At 45.7% G+C, this 22,201-nt stretch overlaps 1 protein-coding gene across 1 annotated transcript in view; it reads right to left on the bottom strand.

Annotated features, from left to right (window-relative positions):
- The window catches only part of LOC115085620 (regulating synaptic membrane exocytosis protein 2-like), a 914,496-nt gene that overhangs the window by 123,953 nt on the left and 768,342 nt on the right, over nucleotides 1-22,201 (bottom strand). The window contains exon 21 of the mRNA XM_029591858.1: nucleotides 1,247-1,488. Coding sequence (XP_029447718.1) covers nucleotides 1,247-1,488 — 242 coding nt within the window. The remainder of the gene's footprint in view (nucleotides 1-1,246; nucleotides 1,489-22,201) is intronic.

The following is a 22,201-nucleotide window of genomic DNA, read 5'->3' as shown; positions in this document are numbered from 1 at the left end:
TTTTATAAAATCTACCCCTCATTATTTAGATTACCATAGCTTGCAAACCCCCCACCCCCCCAACAACATCAACAATTTTGGCATGATTAAACATGAAACAAGACAAAGTAAAATTCTATAGATAGATACAATTAAAAATTGTAGTAACTGTTAGTTACTGAGTGATTATCACAGTAGTACTAGCTAAATTCCTGGAAATAACATGATTGCTTCCTCTTTTGCTATTCTTTTGTCCTTGACCTTAAGTATTTTATTTCTTACATTTTCATATTGTCTGGGAATATTGGTAGTCCTGGAGAGAACTGGTATATGCATTCAATCTATGGCCTGGATTCATCATTCCATTATAAATATAGTGGAATGATGAGCTGTGAGAAAAAAAGGGACGGGGGGGGGGGGGGGGGTGTGATAGTGAGCAGGTGGCCACATCACAGCGCTGTGTTTTTGCCTGCTGCGGTTGCAGCCATGCTGCACACTATTGCCCCCATAGATGAGCCAATGCAATAGGTGTAGCTATTTCCCGCACTACTGCGGGCGATAATGTGCGATACATTATCACCCGCAGCTCTACAGGCCCCTAGTTTCCCTAAACGCCACCCAAACTCCTTACCTTTCAAATTGTGATGCAATAGTTATTGCGTGTGTAAGGGCGTTATCACGTGCAATAATGCCCTAATCCATGTAATAACGGCCTATCACATTTTGATGAATGACCCTGTGTATTAGAACCATAGTTTCATGAGGTTCTGATAAGCATTTGCATATCCGTGTTCCAATATACTTGAACTCATAATAGTTGGAGAATGTAGAACTTTCAAAAACTTACAAAATAAATATCTTTTTATGACTTAATTAAAAATCAGCATAAAAAGAAAGATATTAGTATATTTATTTTTTATGACAATTGAAAACAATGTAAACAGTTTTTCCAAGTACTCCTCCTTTAAAGGTAAAAGCGCTTAAATAATAGCCCCAAAACATGCATAAATATTCAGATTTATTCCTAGGAAGAAAAGGAATCATTGCATTAGATTTGTTGTGGTAAGCATAAAACCATAATTTCCAAATGAATAAAGTTTTGTCTTGGCTGAAAAAAACATAATTTGATAAAAAGCTATGCACAAAACAAATGAAAGCTATTTCAGTATGAGAATGAAATTTGTGTAAATGTTCTGTTCTATTAAACTCAATACGTACTCCAGAAAGGACTTAACCCATAAAAATATAGCAAAAGAAAATATATTACCAGTTTGGCTGAGCTGTGAGGTGCTGCGGCTTTTCCGGGACAAACCTACAATTGCTACCATTTTTGCACCAATGCTGGAACGTCTCTTTTTGCCGCTGGTACCCACAGTTCCCACTGCTGTGTCAGACTGACTGCCATCATTCTTCTCCAAGGTGTACATGTCCCCTCCGATGCTCGTGCTTTTAGTCATGTTCTTTCCAGAAGCGCCCATCTGTCTGCTTTGCATTTTGGATGTAAAGACACTGTCAGCCAGTGGAGGGACAAATATTGTACCCAAAAAAAGAGGGGGGAAAAAAAGAGAAAAAAAGACAGCATTTAGATGGAAATTTTGGGAAACAAAAGGGGCCTAGCAGCTAATTCACACAGTTCAAATAATTTTAGGGGTAGAGAGAAACAGATTTTATAGTCAAGCATTTTGATTAGATTCTTGTTACATCATACATTGCACAGGACTTGTTAATCATATTTTTCAATTATGGCAAACTCCAGTCCTCAAGTGCCACAAACAGGCCAAGTTTTTAGGATATCTGTAATGAATATGCATGAGAAAGATTTGCATGCACTGCCTCCATTGTATGCAAATCTATCTCATGCATAGTTTTATGGATATCCTGTAAACCTGGCCTGTTTATGGCACTCGAGGACTGGAGTTTGCCATCCCTGTCCTAAATTGAAGAAACATTCACATAACAAATCTCCAAAAGATATGCTAAATACAAATAATTTTTCAATACTGGCTCATTAAAAAGGGATCTTAGTGACCAGAATGTATTCTCAATTTCTTTCAAATCTCAGTAATTTTGTCACTGGTCCAATCATGAGATCAACTCATGGATATCAGTACAATACAACTGAATTGATTCTGATGCTTTTAACATTAGATTGTGGTGTATGTGCCTCCTAGAACTCACATTATTCTATATTTATTTATTTATTTATTTATGTATTTATTTGTTGATTTTTATATACCGACATTCGTCGGAACATCATGCCGGTTTACATTGTAACAAAATTTACTTAGATGCTAAAGCCTAATTATTGCAATCTGTTGGAATAAGTGCAACAACTTTCACAGCCAAACAAATCTATCCACAATTCTATCACTGTTCAAATTCTGAAAATTGGTCAAACAAAACTATGTCCAAGGTATGAAAAGCAAGATGAGTAAAATCTTTAAAATGTTACCTAGGACTAATGCCTACATCTCTATTATTAAAACAATTGGTTGTACTTTAAATCTCATTTAAAAATATGCTTCCCAAGTTATTACTAGTGGACCCAATATTCAGTGGAACTTAGCGGCAGCTGAATATCTATCTGGCTATGATCAGTGGCCGCAACTTAGCTGGATAAGTCCCTTATCTGGTTAAGTAGATAGCTGGATATCTAGTGGGTGGGCAGTAGGCAGATTGGGTGGCACTACTTACCCTCAGAAGAACTCGTTTACATCTATAAGCTCTTTTAATATCCATACTGCTACCCCTATTTTTCAGCCAGCCTTTCCCAGCATTCACCCTTCACCATTCAGACAATCCCAGCAGTCATCCAGACGGCAGCCGCGTAGGGGCTTCCGACCCAGTCATTGGGCCCGATCCGGATCGCCACGGCAAGAGGAAGAGGAGAAGGGTCCTCCAGCGCGATAAGCCTGCCCACCCCGTGAATCCGGAGACCATGCTACCTTAAACCTTCTAAAGAACCCGACGACAGCAGGTACCGCAGGCCAGAGCCTTACACAGACCACTCTCAGCGCCCCTTGATCAGACCTTACCTCATCCCATAGTCATACCCTTCACTCACTCACCTAACATACTGAGCTTCAAACCTTAACGCATCCTCTATAGATATAAAGCCAATTGGACTCCCACTTCTCCAGCATCTAAGTCTCAGTTCCTCACGCCCAATCCCGCCAACGGAGCTCCTGGAAGAAATGCTAACCCATCAGATCCCTATCGGATACCACCGCTACCACTCTGGCATTCTTCCTGCTCAAGAAATACCATCAAGAGTTTCCAGATCTCTCATCCCAATCATGATCACCCCTCGGACCCAGTTCCTAGGGCTCGCTCTTCTCTCGGTAACCCTAGTCAATGCACAATCTCTGACTAAAAAGACACACATCCTCAACGACATCTGTGCCATCACAGAAACCTGGCTAAAAAATTCAGACATTGCGCAATCAACCAACTACCCACACACATATATGACATCTTTGCATTCCACAGACACAAAAAACGAGGGGGCGGTCTTCTACTAGCTACCAAGAAAGAACTCAGACTTACATCGCATACAATCAAGTCTGAGTCCAACTGGAACTGGGTTTAGTCAAATCAAAACAACTTCAATTACTGCTAGTTTATGCCTCGCCAGGAGTACTAGAATCTGATTCCTCACCCCTTATAGAATCTATAGTGAAGCACATCAACACAGACCTTCCAACCATGATCATGGGAGATTTTAACCTCCATATTGATGCCTCACCCCGCTCCGCCAATTGTGAAGCCCTCCTCGCCTCCCTCAGTGCAATGGGATTCAATCAGATCATCAACAACCCTACACACAAAGCTGGACACACTCTGGATCTTATTTTCATCAACTCTAACTTCTCTTGCACAATGGAACCCTCGTGTACCCCAATCCCCTGGTCAGACCACTTCCTGATAAACTCCTCCTTCTCCACAAATAAACAGACATACACACCACATCACCTCTCCACCATTCACTTCAGGAAACCATGCGCATCCGATAAACTTAGTGATCAGCTTTCCAAGGAATTCACAAACTTAGATCTATCCAATCCCAACTCAGCCGTACTTTCCTGGCATAATATTACTGAAGCAGTAGCAAACAAACTATGCCCCGCAGTCTCCAAAACAATTAATCCAGCAAATAAAGGAAATCAACCCTGGTTCACTTCCGAACTTAAACAGATGAAACAAGACCTACGACACAAAGAAAACAGATGGCGCAGAACCCCCAACTCATCTACTCTTTCAGCATACAAAGGAACCTTACCTCATTACAGGACCTCTATTCTAAAGACAAAAAGGGGCGGATTTTCAGAGCCCTGCTCACCTAAATCCGCCCAAATCCGGGCGGATTTAGGCGAGCAGGGCCCTGCGCGCCGGTGAGCCTATTTTACATAGGCTCACTGGCGCGCGCAGACCCCGGGACTTGCGTAAGTCCCGGGGTTCTCCGAGGGGGGCGTGTCGGGGGTGGGCCCGAACCGCACGGCGTTTAGGGGGCGTGCCGGGAGCGTTTCGGGGGCGGACCCGGAGGCGTGGCCGCGCTTCCGGACCCGCCCCCAGGTCGCGTCCCGGCACGCAGGAGGCCCGCTGACGCCCGGGGATTTACGCCTCCCTCTGGGAGGCGTAAATCCCCCGACAAAGGTAAGGGGGGGGCTTAGACAGGGCCGGGTGGGTGGGTTAGGTAGGGGAAGGGAGGGGAAGGTGAGGGGAGAGAAAAAAAGGAAGTTCCCTCCGAGGCCGCTCCGATTTCGGAGCGGCCTTGGAGGGAACGGGGGTAGGCTGCGCGGCTCGGCGTGCGCCGGCTATACAGAATTGATAGCCTTGCGCGCGCCGATCCAGGATTTTAGTGGATACGCGCGGCTCCTCGCGTATCTACTAAAATCCAGCGTACTTTTGCTTGCGCCTGATGCGCCAGCAAAAGTAGGCCTATTCGCATAGTTTAAAAATCTACCCCAAAGAGAATACTATGCCAATAAAATCCACAATCTCCAATTTGATGCCAAAGCTCTTTTCTCTTATGTATCACAAATCACAAAGTCAACCCCTCCGACGATACCAGACGAACAGGCACTATCCAAGGCTAACGAGCTCGCATCATTCTTCCAACAGAAGATTTCGAATACTCTTGCACTACTCCCTACCAATACTACCCCCCTCGCCGCATGCGACAATTTTCACACCCCCACGGGAGCTAAGCTCGACAACTTCGAATTAACCTCCCCCAGGGAAATCGAATCCCTCCTAAAGAAACAGAAACAATCCAGCCACCCAGCAGACAATATCCCTTCCAAACTCCTGCTTCTTATCCCAAACACGATCTCTGGACCACTGACCAACATTATAAACTGCTTGCTAACTCAAGGGATCTATCCAGACAGACTAAAAACTGCTTCCCTTAAACCCCTCCTTAAGAAACACAATTTAGACCCCAGAGAATTAGGCAATTTCCACACCATCTCTAATCTCCCATTCTTAGCCAAACTAACGGAGAAATTGGTAAACACCCAGCTCTCAGATTATTTAGAAGATCACAACATCCTGTATCCATCGCAATATGGCTTTCGCAAATCACGCAACACGGAAACCCTCCTCATCTCACTAACAGACCACATTATTATGGGATTAGACAAAGGCCACTCCTTTCTACTAGTCCTGCTAGACATCTCGGTGGCATTCGACACCGTCAACCACTCCATCCTCCTGAATCACCTATCAGACATTGGTATATCCGGATCAGTCCACAGTTGGTTCAATTTTTTCCTCAGAAACAGAAGCTTTAAAGTCAAAATTAATAATAAAGAATCACCTTCGACAAATTCCTCACTTGGTGTACCGCAAGGATCCTCCTTATCTCCCATCCTCTTCAACATCTACTTCCTCCCCCTTTGCCAACTACTAACAGATCTTAAACTACCTCTATGCAGACGATGTGCAGATTCTGATCCCTATAACAGAATCCATCTCAAAAGCTCTCACTCACTGGAATAACTGCCTACAATCCATCACTAGCCTTCTCAACAGTCTAAACCTGGTCCTTAATACCACGAAGACCGAACTCCTCCTCATCTCCTCCAACCAGGATAACTCCCTCCCACAGTCCCTCCACAACACCCATCTCACTCATATGCATGTAAGAGATCTGGGGGTAATTCTCGACAATCGCCTAAACCTAAAGAAAATGGTCAACATCACAACTAAAGATTACTTCTACAGACTCCAGGTTCTAAAAAGACTCAAACCCCTCCTATTCTTCCACAACTTCAGGACAGTTCTCCAATCCTTGATATTTGCCAAAATAGACTACTGCAGCGCTCTCCTCCTAGGTCTACCCATCTCTACCACCAAGCCGCTACAGATGATTCAGAATGCCGCAGCTAGAATTTTGACTAACACCAACCATGGAGAACACATTTCACCTATCCTCAGAAACCTACACTGGTTACCAGTTAACTTCAGAATCCTTCACAAATCACTCACCTTAATCCACAAATCCATCCACAATCAACTTCAACTAGACCTCGAAATCCCCCTCAAACTACATACCTCCAACAGACCGATTAGAGAAATCCACAAAGGAACTCTGCAAGCTCCTCCAACTAAAGCCACGCGCCTCACCTCGACCAAAGACCGAGCTTTCTCGACAGCAGGAGCAGCTATTTGGAATAACATCCCTTCAGACCTCAGGCTGGAACCCTGCCTCCCAACATTTAGGAAAAAACTTAAGACATAGCTTTTCCGCCAAGCCTTCTCAGATCCCCCGGATACACACTAGATGATCTAATACTCTTCATGAGCGATGGAACCTTGTACCTCTAAGTTCATTAAGCACTAGCCCGTTTTCCCTATTGTATTATATTACTAGTTACTGCCCTACTAGGCCTCTCTTTCCAGCTGATTAAGCCTCCAGGTTTACCCTCCTTGTTGAATGTAACTTTGCCGCCTCTGTTCATATGTTTATTTTTTTGTTTCAGTTTTACCCTGTTCGATGAAAACCGATCTGATATGGTTATTACCATGAAGGTCGGTATAGAAAAGTGTTAAATAAATAAATAAACTTAGCTGGATAAGTAGCGATATTTGTACTTATCTAGTTAAGTTAACCAGATAAGTTAAACATGCCATACAGCAAGTCTAACTTAGGCCTAGATGCATTAAGCCATGATATTTTTCTGCAGGGAGGGGCCCCACTATCGCAGGGGGCTGTTCCTGCAATAGTGGTCCTCTACCCAAAAAAAAATATTGCAGCTGTATCGCTGTGTTTTGTTTCATGGTAAAATTTTGCAAGGCAAAACAATGCAGCCTTGCACTTTACCTTAAAAAGTCTAGTCTTAAAGGGCCCAGCACCTTGAAAAATATGGAACAAAAGTAGTACAAAGTGTTCACGAGTCAAACATGTCTGCCATTCGAGGTGGCGCCAACAACAAAAGTTTAATAGCGGCAGCAGATGATTGCTGATGATGGCCCCATCCCCAACCCAGTCAACACAGATTTAATAAATGGGACAGGATTCCCTTCCAGCCCCCCTTTCATAAAAAAAATAGCCAGCCATTTCACCCCCATACCCCTTCTTCCCTCAACCACCGAATTATAAAAAAGGACTGTTGGATATAGTAGTATTTTCCCCCCAGACCCCACAATTTCATAAAACAAATGTTGGGGTCTTGTGGGGCACCCTCCACGACCTAAAAATCTGAAAAATCTGCCAGCAGAAGGGCTCGGGGTTCATCCTAGCCCTGGGCCCGGTCGGCGCTATTTTCCAAAATGGCATTGACCTGACTTCACCCCAGCCACATGAGTAGGGAAAGACTGGGCACTTTCAATATTGGGACAAGGTCCGAGCGCTTTCAATATCAGACCCCATGGGTTTAGATCTAAGCTAGCTCTCAGGTGTAAAATCTGACAAAAGGCACAATAGAAATGTTCCCCTGGCAAACTCAGCAAATCCATCTATTAGCAGCATTTTGACCAATGTCATTTCTCAGCATTTGGAAAGTCTTGAAGAGAAATTTAGTATTTATTTCTCATCAGTTAAAACTGAAGATTTTGACTGGGTCTGTGATCACTGGAGCTCATCTGCAATGGAAAGGGCTATGAATACTTCAATATTGGCTCAAGAGCAACTTATAGAATTAAGGATGGATCGTAGTTTTAAAATTAAATTTGGTGATGCGTCATTGGCACATTCTGGTTAATTATTACAAATGAATATCCAGTAGTCTCAGATACTGCAATCTCAATTTTGTTACCATTTTCAACAAACTACCTTTGTGAGTTGGGTTTATCAAATATGCCATACATAAAAAAAAAAATACATACATAAAAAAAAAAATACATACATAAAAAAAGACTACATTAGGCACCGTACCTTTTAATTATGTTATTAACCCCATATATCTTAATCCAAGTTAATTCGACCTGTTCATTGTAAGACATTTACTTGTCATTGTTATTGTTGAGAATGTAAACCGAATTGATCAATAATTCTGTTATTGGAGAGTCGGTATAGAAAAATGCTAAATAAATAAATAAAAAATAAAAAACATTGGGCCGGATTTTTAAACATACACACGCGGGGTACATTTGTGCGTGCTACCTGGCGCACACAAATGGACGCCTGATTTTATAACATGCGCGTGCAGCCGCGTGCATGTTATAATATCCAGGGTCGGCGCGAGCATGGGGGTGCACACTAATGCACCTTGTGCGCCGAGCCCTAGGGGAGCCCTGATGGCTTTCCCCGTTTCCTCCAAGGTTGCTCCGAAATTGGAGCAGCCTCGGAGGGAACTTTCCTTCCAGCCCCCCATCTTCCCCTCCCTTCCCCTACCTAACTCGCCCCCAGCCCTACCTAAACCCCCCCTAACCTTTGTTTTACAAATTGTGCGCGCCGGCATTTGGCCGGCGTGCGATCCCCCGGCCTAGGAGCCCTATGGAGGCCTCTGGCCATGCCCTCTCCCCGCCCCTTTTTTCAAGCCCCGGGACATATGCGCGTCCCGGGGCTTTGCGCATGTCGCTGGGCCTAGCTTTTAAAATCTGCCCCATTATATACGCTCCAAGAAAAATAGTAATTTAAACTATCCCAACTGAGATCCAAGATCCTAATATCCTCCTATGAGAGAGAGGATGATATCATAGAAGATTCTTCATTAAAATGAGGGAAAATATTTTGAGAAATTTGGAGTCAACAGTATTGAATTAGCATCGTATGAAAAAGAAGAGAGTTAGGTGAAATTGACTGGACTCAAGAAGTGATAATTATTAGACATGATGTTCTAAAATATTTAAAAGTTTAATATATTCTTTAAATGTTATCAGTATTTTCATTAATTGTGTACTTTTTGATACAGTGTATTTTTAATCGTGTATGAATGAAGATGGTGAGTATGATAGTTTTTAGCATGTATAGATAGGATTTTATGTATGTTATGTAAGGATTTTGATATATGCTCATTAAAAAGTTCAGTTAGGATAGTTTAAATGACTATTTTCTCTTGGGGTGTATATAAAATGTATTGATGCAAGAGAAAATATAAATACAAATAGTGCCTTCATTGTGATTAAACATAAAAAAACAAACACTGAGAGTATCTGAGATCGGTTGAGCAAGAGCTCCAAGTGCCACTATCATTAATTCCTGCTAGGATAAAGCAATTATGTGCTTCAAAGCAAGCTCAGATTTTGCATTAAAAGCTAATTTTATTCTTCAAATGTTCTGTTATTCCATGCTATATTCTGTTCAAGTTTATTACTTGGATGTTTAATAAAACTTAATAAATATAAAATAAAAAATAAAGTACATTTTTGGTTTTTATTATTAATAATGTTTTGGGGCCAATGTGTGGAGGGGGAAGGATGAGGGGTGTGGGCGGTGGGGGGCATGAGTCTGGTGTGCCATGAATTTTTTTGTTTTTGTTTATGTAGTGTACCTTGGACTGAAAAGGGTAGGGAAACACTGGTCTATAGATCTATAATGTGCACAGATGGAAATATTTGCACTTTATTGTCAATCTAGTAGAGACAGTAGTGTCTCCCCATTAACAAAGAACTGATGAAAATCTTTCTACTTTGGGATTACACAGGAAAATAATAAGAATTTAGCCTTCAACACTGGTGTTAATTCTGTACAAGCTTAGGCAATGTAGATTCACTCTATCTTATTTCTCTGTGTATCTTGTTCTATTTCATTTTAATTGTCTTTTTATCTGGTATACATGTTGCCGAAGGTAGTTTAACACTATGGGTCAGAAATATTAAAGGCTTTCTCCTTTTTTGTATCTAAGGGGGAAATATTTCTTATATATGATCCTAAGGGTCTGATTCATCAAGGACTTTTTCCATAGATGCAGAATGGGAAAAAACCTCAATCAATTATGCCTTAACTATAATAGTGGATGCAGAAGTACAAGATACTTGTATAAACCTATAAACAGTTATTTTTGTTATGGATATAACCTTATTACAATACAACATAGCACAATGTAACAGCTAATATTGTTTTCAATTGCAGAAACAATGATTAATAAATACTGCATAATAGATCCAAACTGTGGTATTAAAAAATATAGATTATCTTTAATGTGTTGGTCAGTGTAGAAGTATAGACAGCATGTGCATTACCCTTTGACTAAAGGCATGATTCATCAAAGCTTCTTTCCCATTCTGAGACTATAGGAAAAGACAATGAGAATCAGACCCTACATTTTTAATTAAGGAGTATTTTGGTACAATAGAAATAAAGCATCTATTTTTAAGTGTAATGTTTTTTGACATGTTTGAAAAAAATCCTCAGTTGGTATTTACCACAAGCTCATTTAATTTTCAAGGCTTCTTTATATAAAAATATACATCCAAAACTTGGTGTATAACTCTATGTGACTTGGCAAGAGTACTGATGGCTAAAATAATATGGTAAGTAAAGGAAAAGATTAAATCAGAAGTTGTTTACCCTTGGCATGCATGAGAGACTGTGACACAATCAGGTCAATACAGTAAAGTGTGGCCGCGGTTACCCCGCTCCTAACCAGCTTTCTACTCACTTTCCGGCCGCGTTAGCCCTTCCTGTGATACTCAATCCCCTTTAACCGATTCTTACCGCCTCTTTAAATTACCGGGTAACCCCTTCCACCCGCGGCATGTATATTAGATGTAAACGATCGAATTAGCTATTCCCTCCCATACAGTAACGCGCGCCCCGACTATCGCTTTTTTACCCTGCTGTTTTGCCGCGCGTTTAACCTGCTAACTTACCGCCTACTCTTACCCCTGCGTTAGAGGCAGGGGTAAGGGTAGGCGGCAAACTTACCCCCAGCCCCCGCTCACCTGCCCTGGCCGCGTCAATGGGTGCTGGTCTCCGGGGCAGCCCCAGTCCTCTCCCCCCTCCTCCCGAAGCAACGAAGGTGGAAAAAAATCGAAAAAGCCAAAAAAAAAAAATGCAGCAACGAAGTGGACGGTTCTCCTATGCTCGGGATTGCCAGTCCTCTCTCCCCTCCTCCCGAAGCAAGGTGCGAAAAGCAGCCTTGCTTTGGGATGAGGGGAGAGAGGACTGGCAGTGTAAAGCGACGACTTACTTTTTTCGCAGCCCTCCTCCGGAGACGGACATCGGCGGAGACGGATCGCGGCTCCCCTGCCTCCCGGCGAAGATGGATGCCTGCACGGGCGAAAGCGGCCCCTGCACAGGGGCCGCTTTCGCGAGGCTTTTTGCTTCGGGAGGAGGGGGGAGAGGACTGGGGCTGCCCCGGAGACCAGCACCCATTGACGCGGCCAGGGCAGGTGAGCGGGGGCTGGGGGTAAGTTTGCCGCCTACCCTTACCCCTGCCTCTAACGCAGGGGTAAGAGTAGGCGGTAAGTTAGCAGGTTAAACGCGCGGCAAAACAGCAGGGTAAAAAAGCGATAGTCGGGGCGCGCGTTACTGTATGGGAGGGAATAGCTAATTCGATCGTTTACATCTAATATACATGCCGCGGGTGGAAGGGGTTACCCGGTAATTTAAAGAGGCGGTAAGAATCGGTTAAAGGGGATTGAGTATCACAGGAAGGGCTAACGCGGCCGGAAAGTGAGTAGAAAGCTGGTTAGGAGCGGGGTAACCGCGGCCACACTTTACTGTATTGACCTGATTGTGTCACAGTCTCTCATGCATGCCAAGGGTAAACAACTTCTGATTTAATCTTTTCCTTTACTTACCATATTATTTTAGCCATCAGTACTCTTGCCAAGTCACATAGAGTTTACTGCAATTTAAATACAGTATCGAGTGGTAGGTGAGCCGGACTGTGCGTGCGGCAACCGCGGGTGCGCCCAGCACTAACGCAGCTCTTCCTACCGCTCCTTACTGTATCGGCCTGAATGTTTGTGAAACCAGTTGGCTTCACACCCAGTGCAAGACCTTGGTACATAAAAATATTTGGCTCAGCATCCTGCCCCTGCTGCTCAGAGACAGTGTGTCTTAGGGAAGCACTGACCTGGTCCTGGCCTTGCCCTGCATCTGCAGCACATGCTTCCCTCTGCAAGGCCAACAACTGGGATAGGATGGAGTTTCAGGCTCTAGGCCAGTTCAGGTAGGTGGTACTTTTCTAGAGTCTCAAAAGCCTGCCAGCAATAGTTCAGAACTTCTAAGGCTGCACATCCTGTGGGCTATCTTTCTATATCACTTTTCAGGGCTGCAATTCCCTGTTAAGACACAGCCGTCATTTCTATTAACTCAGATGAAGCATGGTAGTTCTGCCATATGGCAGTCACTTAGTAGAAACTTGATTTAAACCACAAAACAAATACCTCCATGATCATGAAATCATATAACTAACAAAGATCCAAGGACTAGCATCACTTTTGAGCAAGTACCAAAAAATCTGCAACATCTACTTGTAAGATGTTGGAGTGCAGGACCAAACACAACACTGGAAGATGGAGGGAAGTTTTAGAGTCAGGGTCTCTTTCGGAGTCCTCCCTCCAGTGGTGAAGCCAGAATTGATTTTTTGGGTGGGCACAATGTTAACATGGGTGGGCTGTAGGCATCCAGGTCTGAGGCCTACTAGTTGTTTTCTTATTGGTAAATCATGCCATATACTGCACCCTAGAATGGCTTTCTAAGTAATTTGCAACAGCCATTATGCATCATGCGTGGTCCTGGTATCTTTTTCCTATTTTTTCCCTTGTCGCTCATTTCCTAATTCCTTTTCAGTGTCTTTCTTCTACTACTGTCTTCTTCCCTTCCACACACACACATACACGCTTTCTCTCACAGACTTCCTCACACTCTCAAGCTCTCACTCTCATATACTCTCCCCCCCACACACACAAGCTCACATTCTCTGCAGGCACACATACAAGCTCTCACTTTCTCACCCCTCCCCATGCTTACATTCTTATGCACACACAGACGCACATCCAGGCACCCATTCCACCCACAAACTCAAACCCAGACTCCCATTCTCACCCACAAACCAATGCTCCTATTCTCACACACACATACACATATTCAAGCTCCCATTCTCATCCACACATACACATACTCAAGCTCCCATTCTCACCAACTCACAAACCCGGGCTCCCATTCTCACCCATATATACACACACATTCAAGCTCCCATTCTCACCCACACACAAACCCAGGCTCCCATTCTCACCTACATATTCAAGCTTCCATTCTCACCCACACACAAACCCAGGCTTCTATTCTCACCCACACATACATACATTCAAGCTCCCATTCTCACACACACACACACACACCCAGGTTCCCATTCTCACCCACACATACACATTCAAGCCCGCGCACAGCTTTTGCTTCCTCCCCCTCCCAAGCAGGAAGATCAGTTAGCCTCCCCTGCTGCCACTGGCCTCCTGCTATCTTTGGGCCGTACGGCCCACCGAACTTCCAGCTTGGGGGGGGGGAGGAAGCGGAAGCTGTGTGCGGCACTTCTGCTCTCTCCCCCCCCCAAAATAGGAAGATCGGTGGGCCATACGGCCGCAGGATCGCTTCCCCATGTGTGCTGTGCAAATGCATGGAATGGCACGCTGGCCCTGGGTCCTCCTCTTTGCTGCACGGAGATGGGATCCCGTGATGGCCTTGCGGGTCCGGTGCTCCACTTCCAGTTCCAGTTGGGTGGGCCTGGGTCCAAATTGGGTGGGGAGCTGCCCACCAGGCCCACCCGTGGCAACGTCACTGCCTCCCTCTTTCACAGTCGTTGCTCTTGTTCTCCCTTAGTCTTGCTCTCGGTGTCCCCTTAAAAAGCAGTCTTTAATTCTACATAAAGCTGGAAGGAGGACAGAGAGAGAGATAGAGATTGTTAGAATTCCCCTCAGCCTAAGAGAGAGATGCAGGCAGTGAGAGAAACACAGGCAGTGTTGTAACTGTGTTCTCTGTCCTGTAGGATCTCTTTTCATGGAATTGGCAATCCCCAAAATAGGTTTTGAGGTAGAGAAGTCAGGACAGTGCACTGAATCCGATGAAAGGCTGCAGCCATTGAGTGGTAAATCTCTGGCTTAAGGCACATGTTTGGAACTATTAGATAAGGTTGAATTCTCTGGCTTGAAAAGCTTGATATAAATAAATGATGATGACAAATATCTTCATCTATCAGATTTAGGTTTAAAGTTTCATTCATTCAGACTGCACTTAAATTCCATCACAATGTACCATCACCAGTCAGATGAATTTCCAATATCTAACATCCTGATAATAGGGAGATTTATTAAAGGCCTGAGCCATCTCTGACTACATATCAAAGTTTCACCAAAACAGTGGGACATTAACTTGGTTTTGTCAGCTTTGAAACAATAACAGTGAAAGATTTTAAATATCTTTCATGGAATATACTTTTTCTAGTGGCTATAATCTCAGTGTGAAGAGTCAGTGAGCTTCAAGCATTAGTAATTGACTCACATCTCTTGCAAATATTCCAAAACAAATTGATGCTCAGAACTCACGCAAAGTTTGTGTCTCGATTGTTTTACCGTTCCATCTGAATCAATCAATCAATCTCTATTTTCTTTCCCAAATTCTCACACTAGTTCGGTGCAGCAGACACTTCATACTTTGGACTGTAGAAGAACTAAACCTTTTTATTTAGAAAGGATGAAGCTTTTCCGTAAATCCTCTTAGTTATTCATTTCTTATGATTCACATAAATAGGGCCACACTCAAGGTTCATCAGATTCAACCTAATACAGCTTCTGTGGCTTTCCATTAATCCCTATCGATACAATAAGTCTGAAAGGCATAAACCTGGTCCTCTGTTCATACTTTTACCAAACATTATTCACACAATTATAACGTCATAAGACAGGCAATTTAAAAAATCTATTCAGTTAACAACTTCAACTCTCCCACAAACCTTTCATCTTGTTGAACTCAAGGGTCCTTGGCGATCTGTTGAGCACACAGGGCTTTGGCAAACTGTGGTGCTCGGAGGCCTTGGCACTCTGTTGCGCTGGGACGTGTGAAGTGTGCCCTTGGACCTTGGCGAACTGGGAGAGGAGTTCTGAGGAAGCACTGAGGCAGGTAAGACGGAGCCTTGTCTGAGCAGAGGCGGAAGCCCAGGCCCCTGACGACCTGCACAGCCTCCGGGAGGCCAACCACGCAAGGTTGGTTTCTGAGTAGTCCTCTGACCACTCCAAGCCTTTCAGACCTGCCGCTGGGTAACGGCAGAAGTGGCAGGCCGGAAAGGAGGCAGAGGTGGACAAGGACATCTGGCAAGCAAGGACACTGGAGTCAGAGGTGCTAGAGAAGACGAAGACTCAGGTATTGACAAAGATGAGTTAAAACTCAGAGAGAAGGTATCTGGAGAAGGCTCAAAGTGGCACCACCTTGGACTGAGCTTCGGGAACCCGGCGTGATCGACACACCTGACAGGTCAGTTGAAGGAAGACAGAACTTCTGACCTGGCGTGGAAGACGCATCTGAAGGTCTACTGAAGTAGGACTGAGGCTGGCCTGCTCAGAGAACACATCTGGAACCAGGACATTCGAGGGAAATAGAAGACGAGGATATCAGGACAGGCTAAAACATCAGACCTCCATGGCGAAGGCTCGGGACACCTTCTTCGGACTTCTAGGACACTCACTGAAGGGCAGCGAGGAAGAGCGAGGCGAGGACATCAGCGGACTCTGGACCATGGAAGGAAACTGACGAAGAATCATGGAGGAACCTCAGTCCCGGTGGATGAAGTTATCCCACGAGCGCCCTACACACCCCAGCCGGGGTGGTCACGGACCACTGCGCGCCCTACACAACTCAGCCGGGCTGGTCGCGGACCACGCAGGGACGAGACAGAGCAGAGCTATGGCAGACATCTGGACGACAGGAACATCAGGACATATCTGGAACAGGAGAGACATCAGGAACATCTGGCAGCCAACAGGACTGTTGTGTCTGTTGGTCGCAGACGGCTGCGACTGCTCTGCCTTACCACTTTTTCTCCCCTTTCTCTCTCTTTTGGCAAGATGGCTGCCTCCGGTGCCGAGCGCCGAGGGTCTCGGCATTGCCAAACCAGCATGGGCATTCCCATCCGCCATGCTCACTCCCGTGGCCTCCTAAGGCGCGAGCGCACACATCTCCTATGCTCAAATACATGTCATGGTGGGAACCTCAGGGGCAGTCCCACCGCATGACATCAGTACCTCTGGGTATATCTAGCTCCGCTTTCACTACCACCTTGAGTTAGCAAGGACTTCGGTTTAAGCTACTCCGACCGCTCTAAGCTGCACACTTAGATGCTGCTTCACTCCAAGGGCCTCGCTCCAGTAGAAGCTCAAGATACCCGCTCCTCGGGGCTCTCTCGCTTCCAACTACCCTTTGGGGTCCTCTCTAATTAGACAACCGCTCCTCGGGGGTCTTTCTCTCTCTTCTACATTTCAGGATATCGGACCATCGGGCACTCACTCCTCGAGGGCCTACCAGCCACTATATCCTGCAACACGGACCTTCAGTCCCAACTTTCCACCATCAGGACGATGCCATCATTCCTGTGAGTATCTCTACAATCCAGTTCTCCAGCTCCACCCACCAGCTGTGATGTTACCCGCACTGTGGGTTTCCGCCTATCGTGAAACATCTGGGTGAGACTTCACATCTGAGCCTGTTGAACGTAGGGTACTTCTGGGATTAGTGCCTTACCTTCCTGCTTTACCATCTATCTACAAGCAGTACAATAAAGCCTCTATCCATACTTGTCTGCTATCTGAGTTCAGCCTATCGCAGTGGTTCCCCATGGGGCCCCTCCCCGTGGGTGGAGTCATCTCAATTGCGACCAAGGGTCCACAATGCCACAAACACAACAGATTGCTAACTTCATGGACTCTGCTCAGCTCGCAACCCTGCAGGCCATCCCTGGCCTAGCCCAGCAGATCACGGAACAACAAAATTCTTTGGAGAGCCTAGCTACTGCCTTCAATCAGTTACAGGCTCAACTGAACTCTTCAGCTCCTCCTATGAAGGAATTGCTGTTTCCAGTGGTAACCCTCAATTCCACTGTACCTTTATCCACACCTACCCGCTTTACGGGTGAAGCCAAGATGTGCAGAGGGTTTGTTAATCAATGCAGCATGCATTTTTCATTACAGCCTACCCTCTTTCCCACTGAAGCTTCAAAGACCAACTACATCCTGTCGTTCCTAGAAGGACGAGCCCTGGCCTGGGCTTCACCGTTATGGGAACGTGAAGATCCTATCCTGAATGACCTACCAGGATTTCTAAAACTTTTTAAGTCTGTGTTTGTTGACCCGACTCGCCAGACCATCGCTGGATCCGCTTTGCTCAACCTTCAGCAAGGTAACAAGCCACTTACAGACTTTGCTATTGAATTTAAGAATCTAGCATCCGAACTACATTGGGACACTGGATGCTTACGTGCCATATTCATGGAGGGACTCAACTCTCGTGTAAAGGATGAATTAGTGGTTCGTGACTTGCCTGATACCCTTGAGTCCCCGATGGAACTAGCAGGGAGAATTGATCGCTGTATCCACGATCGTACTCAAGAGGCTAAGAGTCCACGAAAGTCTACAGTGGGGGCTAACCATCCTAAACCTGTGCTTATTGCTTCCTGCTTACCATCTGCACCCCTAGAGGAGGAAGAGCCTATGCAACTAGGCCGAAGCCATTTGACCTATAAGGAGAGACGTTATCGCAAGCGCATGGGTTGTGCATTTACTGTGGCCAATCGGGTCATGCAGTCCAAACCTGTCCCATTTGTCCGGGAAACTGACTGGCCTGGGATCTGCAGGAGGACTTCTCCTGGGCCTCACCTCTCCTGCTCCTCCATTATCATTACCCGTATCTCTGCTCTGCGGAGGTCTCAAATTTCAGACTCTCACCCTCATTGACTCCGGTGCCGGAGGTAATTTTATTCTGAAGCACTTGGTTGAACATCTACGGATTCTTACCACACCAATAGCTAAGCCTCTGCTATTGTCATCCATCCATGGAGAACCACTTCCTGGAGAAGTTTCACTGACCACCCAGGGCATCAGCCTGTGCACTGGAGCTCTACACTCTGAATCAATTTCTTTTCTATTGTTAGAAAAAGCCATGCATCCGGTGGTATTGGGGCTGCTGTGGCTTCAAGACCATATGCCACAATTTAATTGGGCTACCATGGAACTGGCCCGGTCGGGACCAGACTGTCATGATCGGTGTCTTTCTGAAGTTTCACCGCTCATCTGCATGCCCACTACCCCATCATTACCTGGCTTACCTCTACAATAGAGATAAGCCAGGTAATGATGTTTTCTCAAAGCAAGCAAATGATGTTCTTCCGCCACACAGAGAGTTCAATAGTGGCATAAATCTGAAGCCAAATTCAGAACCTCCCAAAGGGAGAGTTTACCCACTTTCAGTAGCTGAGACTAAAGCTATGACATCGCCTTGGACTTAACCTCTGCCTAACATCCTCAGTCTAACGGTCAGACTGAGAGGATGAATAGGACGTTGAAACAATTTCTGCGATCTTATGTTAACTCTAGACAGAATGACTGGGCTGAATTACTGCCTTGGGCAGAACTTGCCATCAATTCACATCCTGCTTCTTCAACGGGGTCTTCCCCTTTCCAGCTTGTCTACGGAAGACAACCATTACCTCCGCTGCCAATTCCATTGTCAATAGCCTCTCCTGCTGCCCAGGCTACCGCAGCAAAATTATCCCAACTTTGGAGACAGACGAAGGAGTACTCCTCAAAGCAGGACAAAAGGCAAAGAGAACCTATGACGCTCAACATCAAAAGGTGTTAGGGTTAATGGTGTTTGGGTGGATTAAACAGTTTGAGTAGCAACCAGAGGTGGCAGTAGTGAGTAGTGGTAGTAGAGACCGGCTGCAACAGCGGATCCTCGGCAAGGCAGTGCTGTAGTGGAAAGAGATTAGCAGTAACAGAGCTTCCACTAGACGAGAGGTCTGGCACCAAAGCAGAGAGCAGGCCTTCGAGCAGCGAGTACCTGATTCCAGTGAAGCAGTACTGTGGAGAGAGATGGTTTCTGTACTCACTGATGAAAACTGTAAGTTAGTTCTTCCAAGTAGAAGGGAAGAGGTTGCAGGCAGCGACACAGGGAACATGGGCCCTCGAGGAGCGAGTACCAGTTTCCTGATAGCACCTGAAAGAAGCAGAGAGGCCCCTGAGGAGCGGGTACCCTGTTAGAGACCCCAAAGGTTAGTAAGCGTTCCAGATAGCACTGGAGTGGCAGAGTAGCTTAGGAACGGAGAGCAAATCCCATCCATACGAATCCTGTTGCTAACTCAACGAGATAGCAAATACTGTAGGCAGATATACCCGGAAGTTGTGACGTCAGAACAGGGGGATGCCCCTGAGGTTCGCGCCAACGTAACCCCAGAATGATAGGGTGCATGGCCTTCTCCAAGACAAAGAAGGAAATTAATTCAGTGGTGCGGAGGGATACCGGTTCGGTACAACAGGTAACATTACCTGGTAAAGGCTCCCCGTGTTTAGATGATAAGAGTAGTGGAGTCTTCAAAGTGGTGAGAGGAATCCTCAAGTGTTCCACTAGACGTTGAAGAATAAAATTACCTCCTACCGCTGAGTCCAGCAGGGCAAGGGTCTGAAATTCCAGAGGTCCGCAGATCAGAGAGACAGGGAGAGAGAGCGGAGGAGAGGGCGTAGTGAGGCCTAAGAAGAGTCCTCCCGCAGGACTTAGGCCCATCCGTTTCCAGGACATATCGGGCATGTTTAGACTGCATGACCAGCTTGTCCACAGTACATACACAATCCATTCCTCTTCCGAAGTCTTCTCTCTTTGGATGTCAGGTAACTGCGACCAAGTTGCATCGGTTCTTCCCCACTGTCAACAGGAATCAAAGGAATCATCCTGAGTGCAGGTTTAGCACGAACTTCCTTCTGAACAGGTGCTTTACAAGGCTTGAGAACTTGCACCTTATCACGAATCCGGTGATCAATTCTAGTAGCTAAGGTCACTAGTTCATCCAGCGAGTCAGGTGTTTCACGAGCAGCCAGCTCGTCCTTCAAGTGGGAATCCAAACCTTTGAAGAAGAGAGTTTTCAGGCATCTAGGGTCCCAATGTAATTCAGTCGCAAGAGTCTTGAACTCTATAGTGAAATCAGCCAGGGGGTCAGTTGCCTTGCTTCAGGTCCACCAATGTAGAACGAGCAACAGTATACCGGGCAGGATCATCAAAAACGGATTTAAACAAGTCCATAAATCCATCAATATCCTGAAGTATGGGGTCCTTGCGTTCCCACAGCGCGGAAGCCCAAGTCAAAGCCCTTCCATCCAGGTAGGATAGAATATAAGTAGTCTTGGTGTAGGCTGTGGGGAAATGAGTGGGTTGCAATGCAAAATGCATACAACACTGGTTTAAGAAGCCTCTAGTTCTCTGAATCTCTCCAGAAAAATGTACTGGAGCAGCAAGAGGCACCATAGTCTTTATAGCTACTTCAGGTAACTGACCTTCATTACTAGAAGTAGTACCTTGATTCTTTTGTGCGTGCCGCTGATGAAATGCAGTAGTCAATTTCTCCAAGCGTCTTGTTGTTCAGCAACGCACAAGGCCAGGCCTGGAATGGCCTGCAAGGTGTTGAGCTGAGCCGGATCCATGGAGTTAGCAATCTTTTAGGGTTAATGGTGTTTGGGTGGATCCTTGGACACTGTGGCAGCTGACCATGCCCATGGGGGGGCAGTCCCATGAGGGACCACAGTGTCAGGCTAGACTCCGGACAGACAAACACAGATTTGAATCTTTTATTAAACAGTTTGAGTAGCCGCTAGAGGTGGCAGTAGTGAGTAGTGGTAGTAGAGCCCAGCTGGGCGCGTCTCTCACAGAACGCTGGAACAGTGCATCCTTGGCAAGGCAGTACTGTAGTGGAAAGAGATTAGCAGTAACAGAGCTTCCACTAGATGAGAGGTCTGGCACCGGAGCAGAGAGCAGGTCCTCGAGGAGTGAGTATCTGATTCCAGTGAAGCAGTACTGTGGAGAGAGATGGTTTCTGTACTCACTGATGGAAACTGTAAGTTAGTTCTTCCAAGTTGAAGGGTAGAGGTTGCAGGCAGCGACACAGGGAACATGGGCCCTCGAGGAGTGAGTACCAGTTTCCTGAAAGCACCTGAAAGAAGCAGAGAGGCCCCTGAGGAGCGGGTACCCCATTAGAGACCCCGAAGGGTAGTAAGAGTTCCAGATAGCGCTAGAGTGGCAGAGTAGCTTAGGAATGGAGAGTGAATCCCATCCGTACGAATCCTGTTGCTAACTCAACGAGCTAGCAAATACTGTGGCAGATATATTCGGAAGTCATGACGTCAGAACAGGGGGACGCCCCTGAGGTTCGCGCCAACGTAGAGTTAAAGATGAGGGTGGCGTGCACGCGCATGCCCTAGAGGTACCTTGAAGGAGAATGGCGGGAGGCAGCACCAAAGCCGGTCCGGGGACGCCAGAGAGAACGGCAAGCAGACACCGTGGCGGCCATCAGTCCAAGGTGAGTGGGAGGAGCTGAGAGTAGAGAGAGGTAGATGGGGCGAAGCCGTCAAAGACCGACGGATGCAACAGAAGGCACCCCAGTTTAAGCCTGGAGACAAGGTTTGGTTAAGCACCAAGTACCTTCGACTGAAGCTTCCTTCTGCAAGATTTGCACCTCGCTTTGTGGGACCTTTCGCCATCCTTAGGCGATTGGGAAATCTAACATACAGTCTAAAACTGCCTCCATCAATGAAGCTACACAATGCATTTCATGTATCTCTACTAAAGCCAGTGATACTCTCC

This window comes from Rhinatrema bivittatum, chromosome 2 (genome assembly GCF_901001135.1).
Source record: "Rhinatrema bivittatum chromosome 2, aRhiBiv1.1, whole genome shotgun sequence".
NCBI lineage: Eukaryota > Metazoa > Chordata > Amphibia > Gymnophiona > Rhinatrematidae > Rhinatrema > Rhinatrema bivittatum.
Note: the sequence above shows the minus strand (reverse complement) of the source record. Positions and strands in the feature narration are given on the sequence as shown.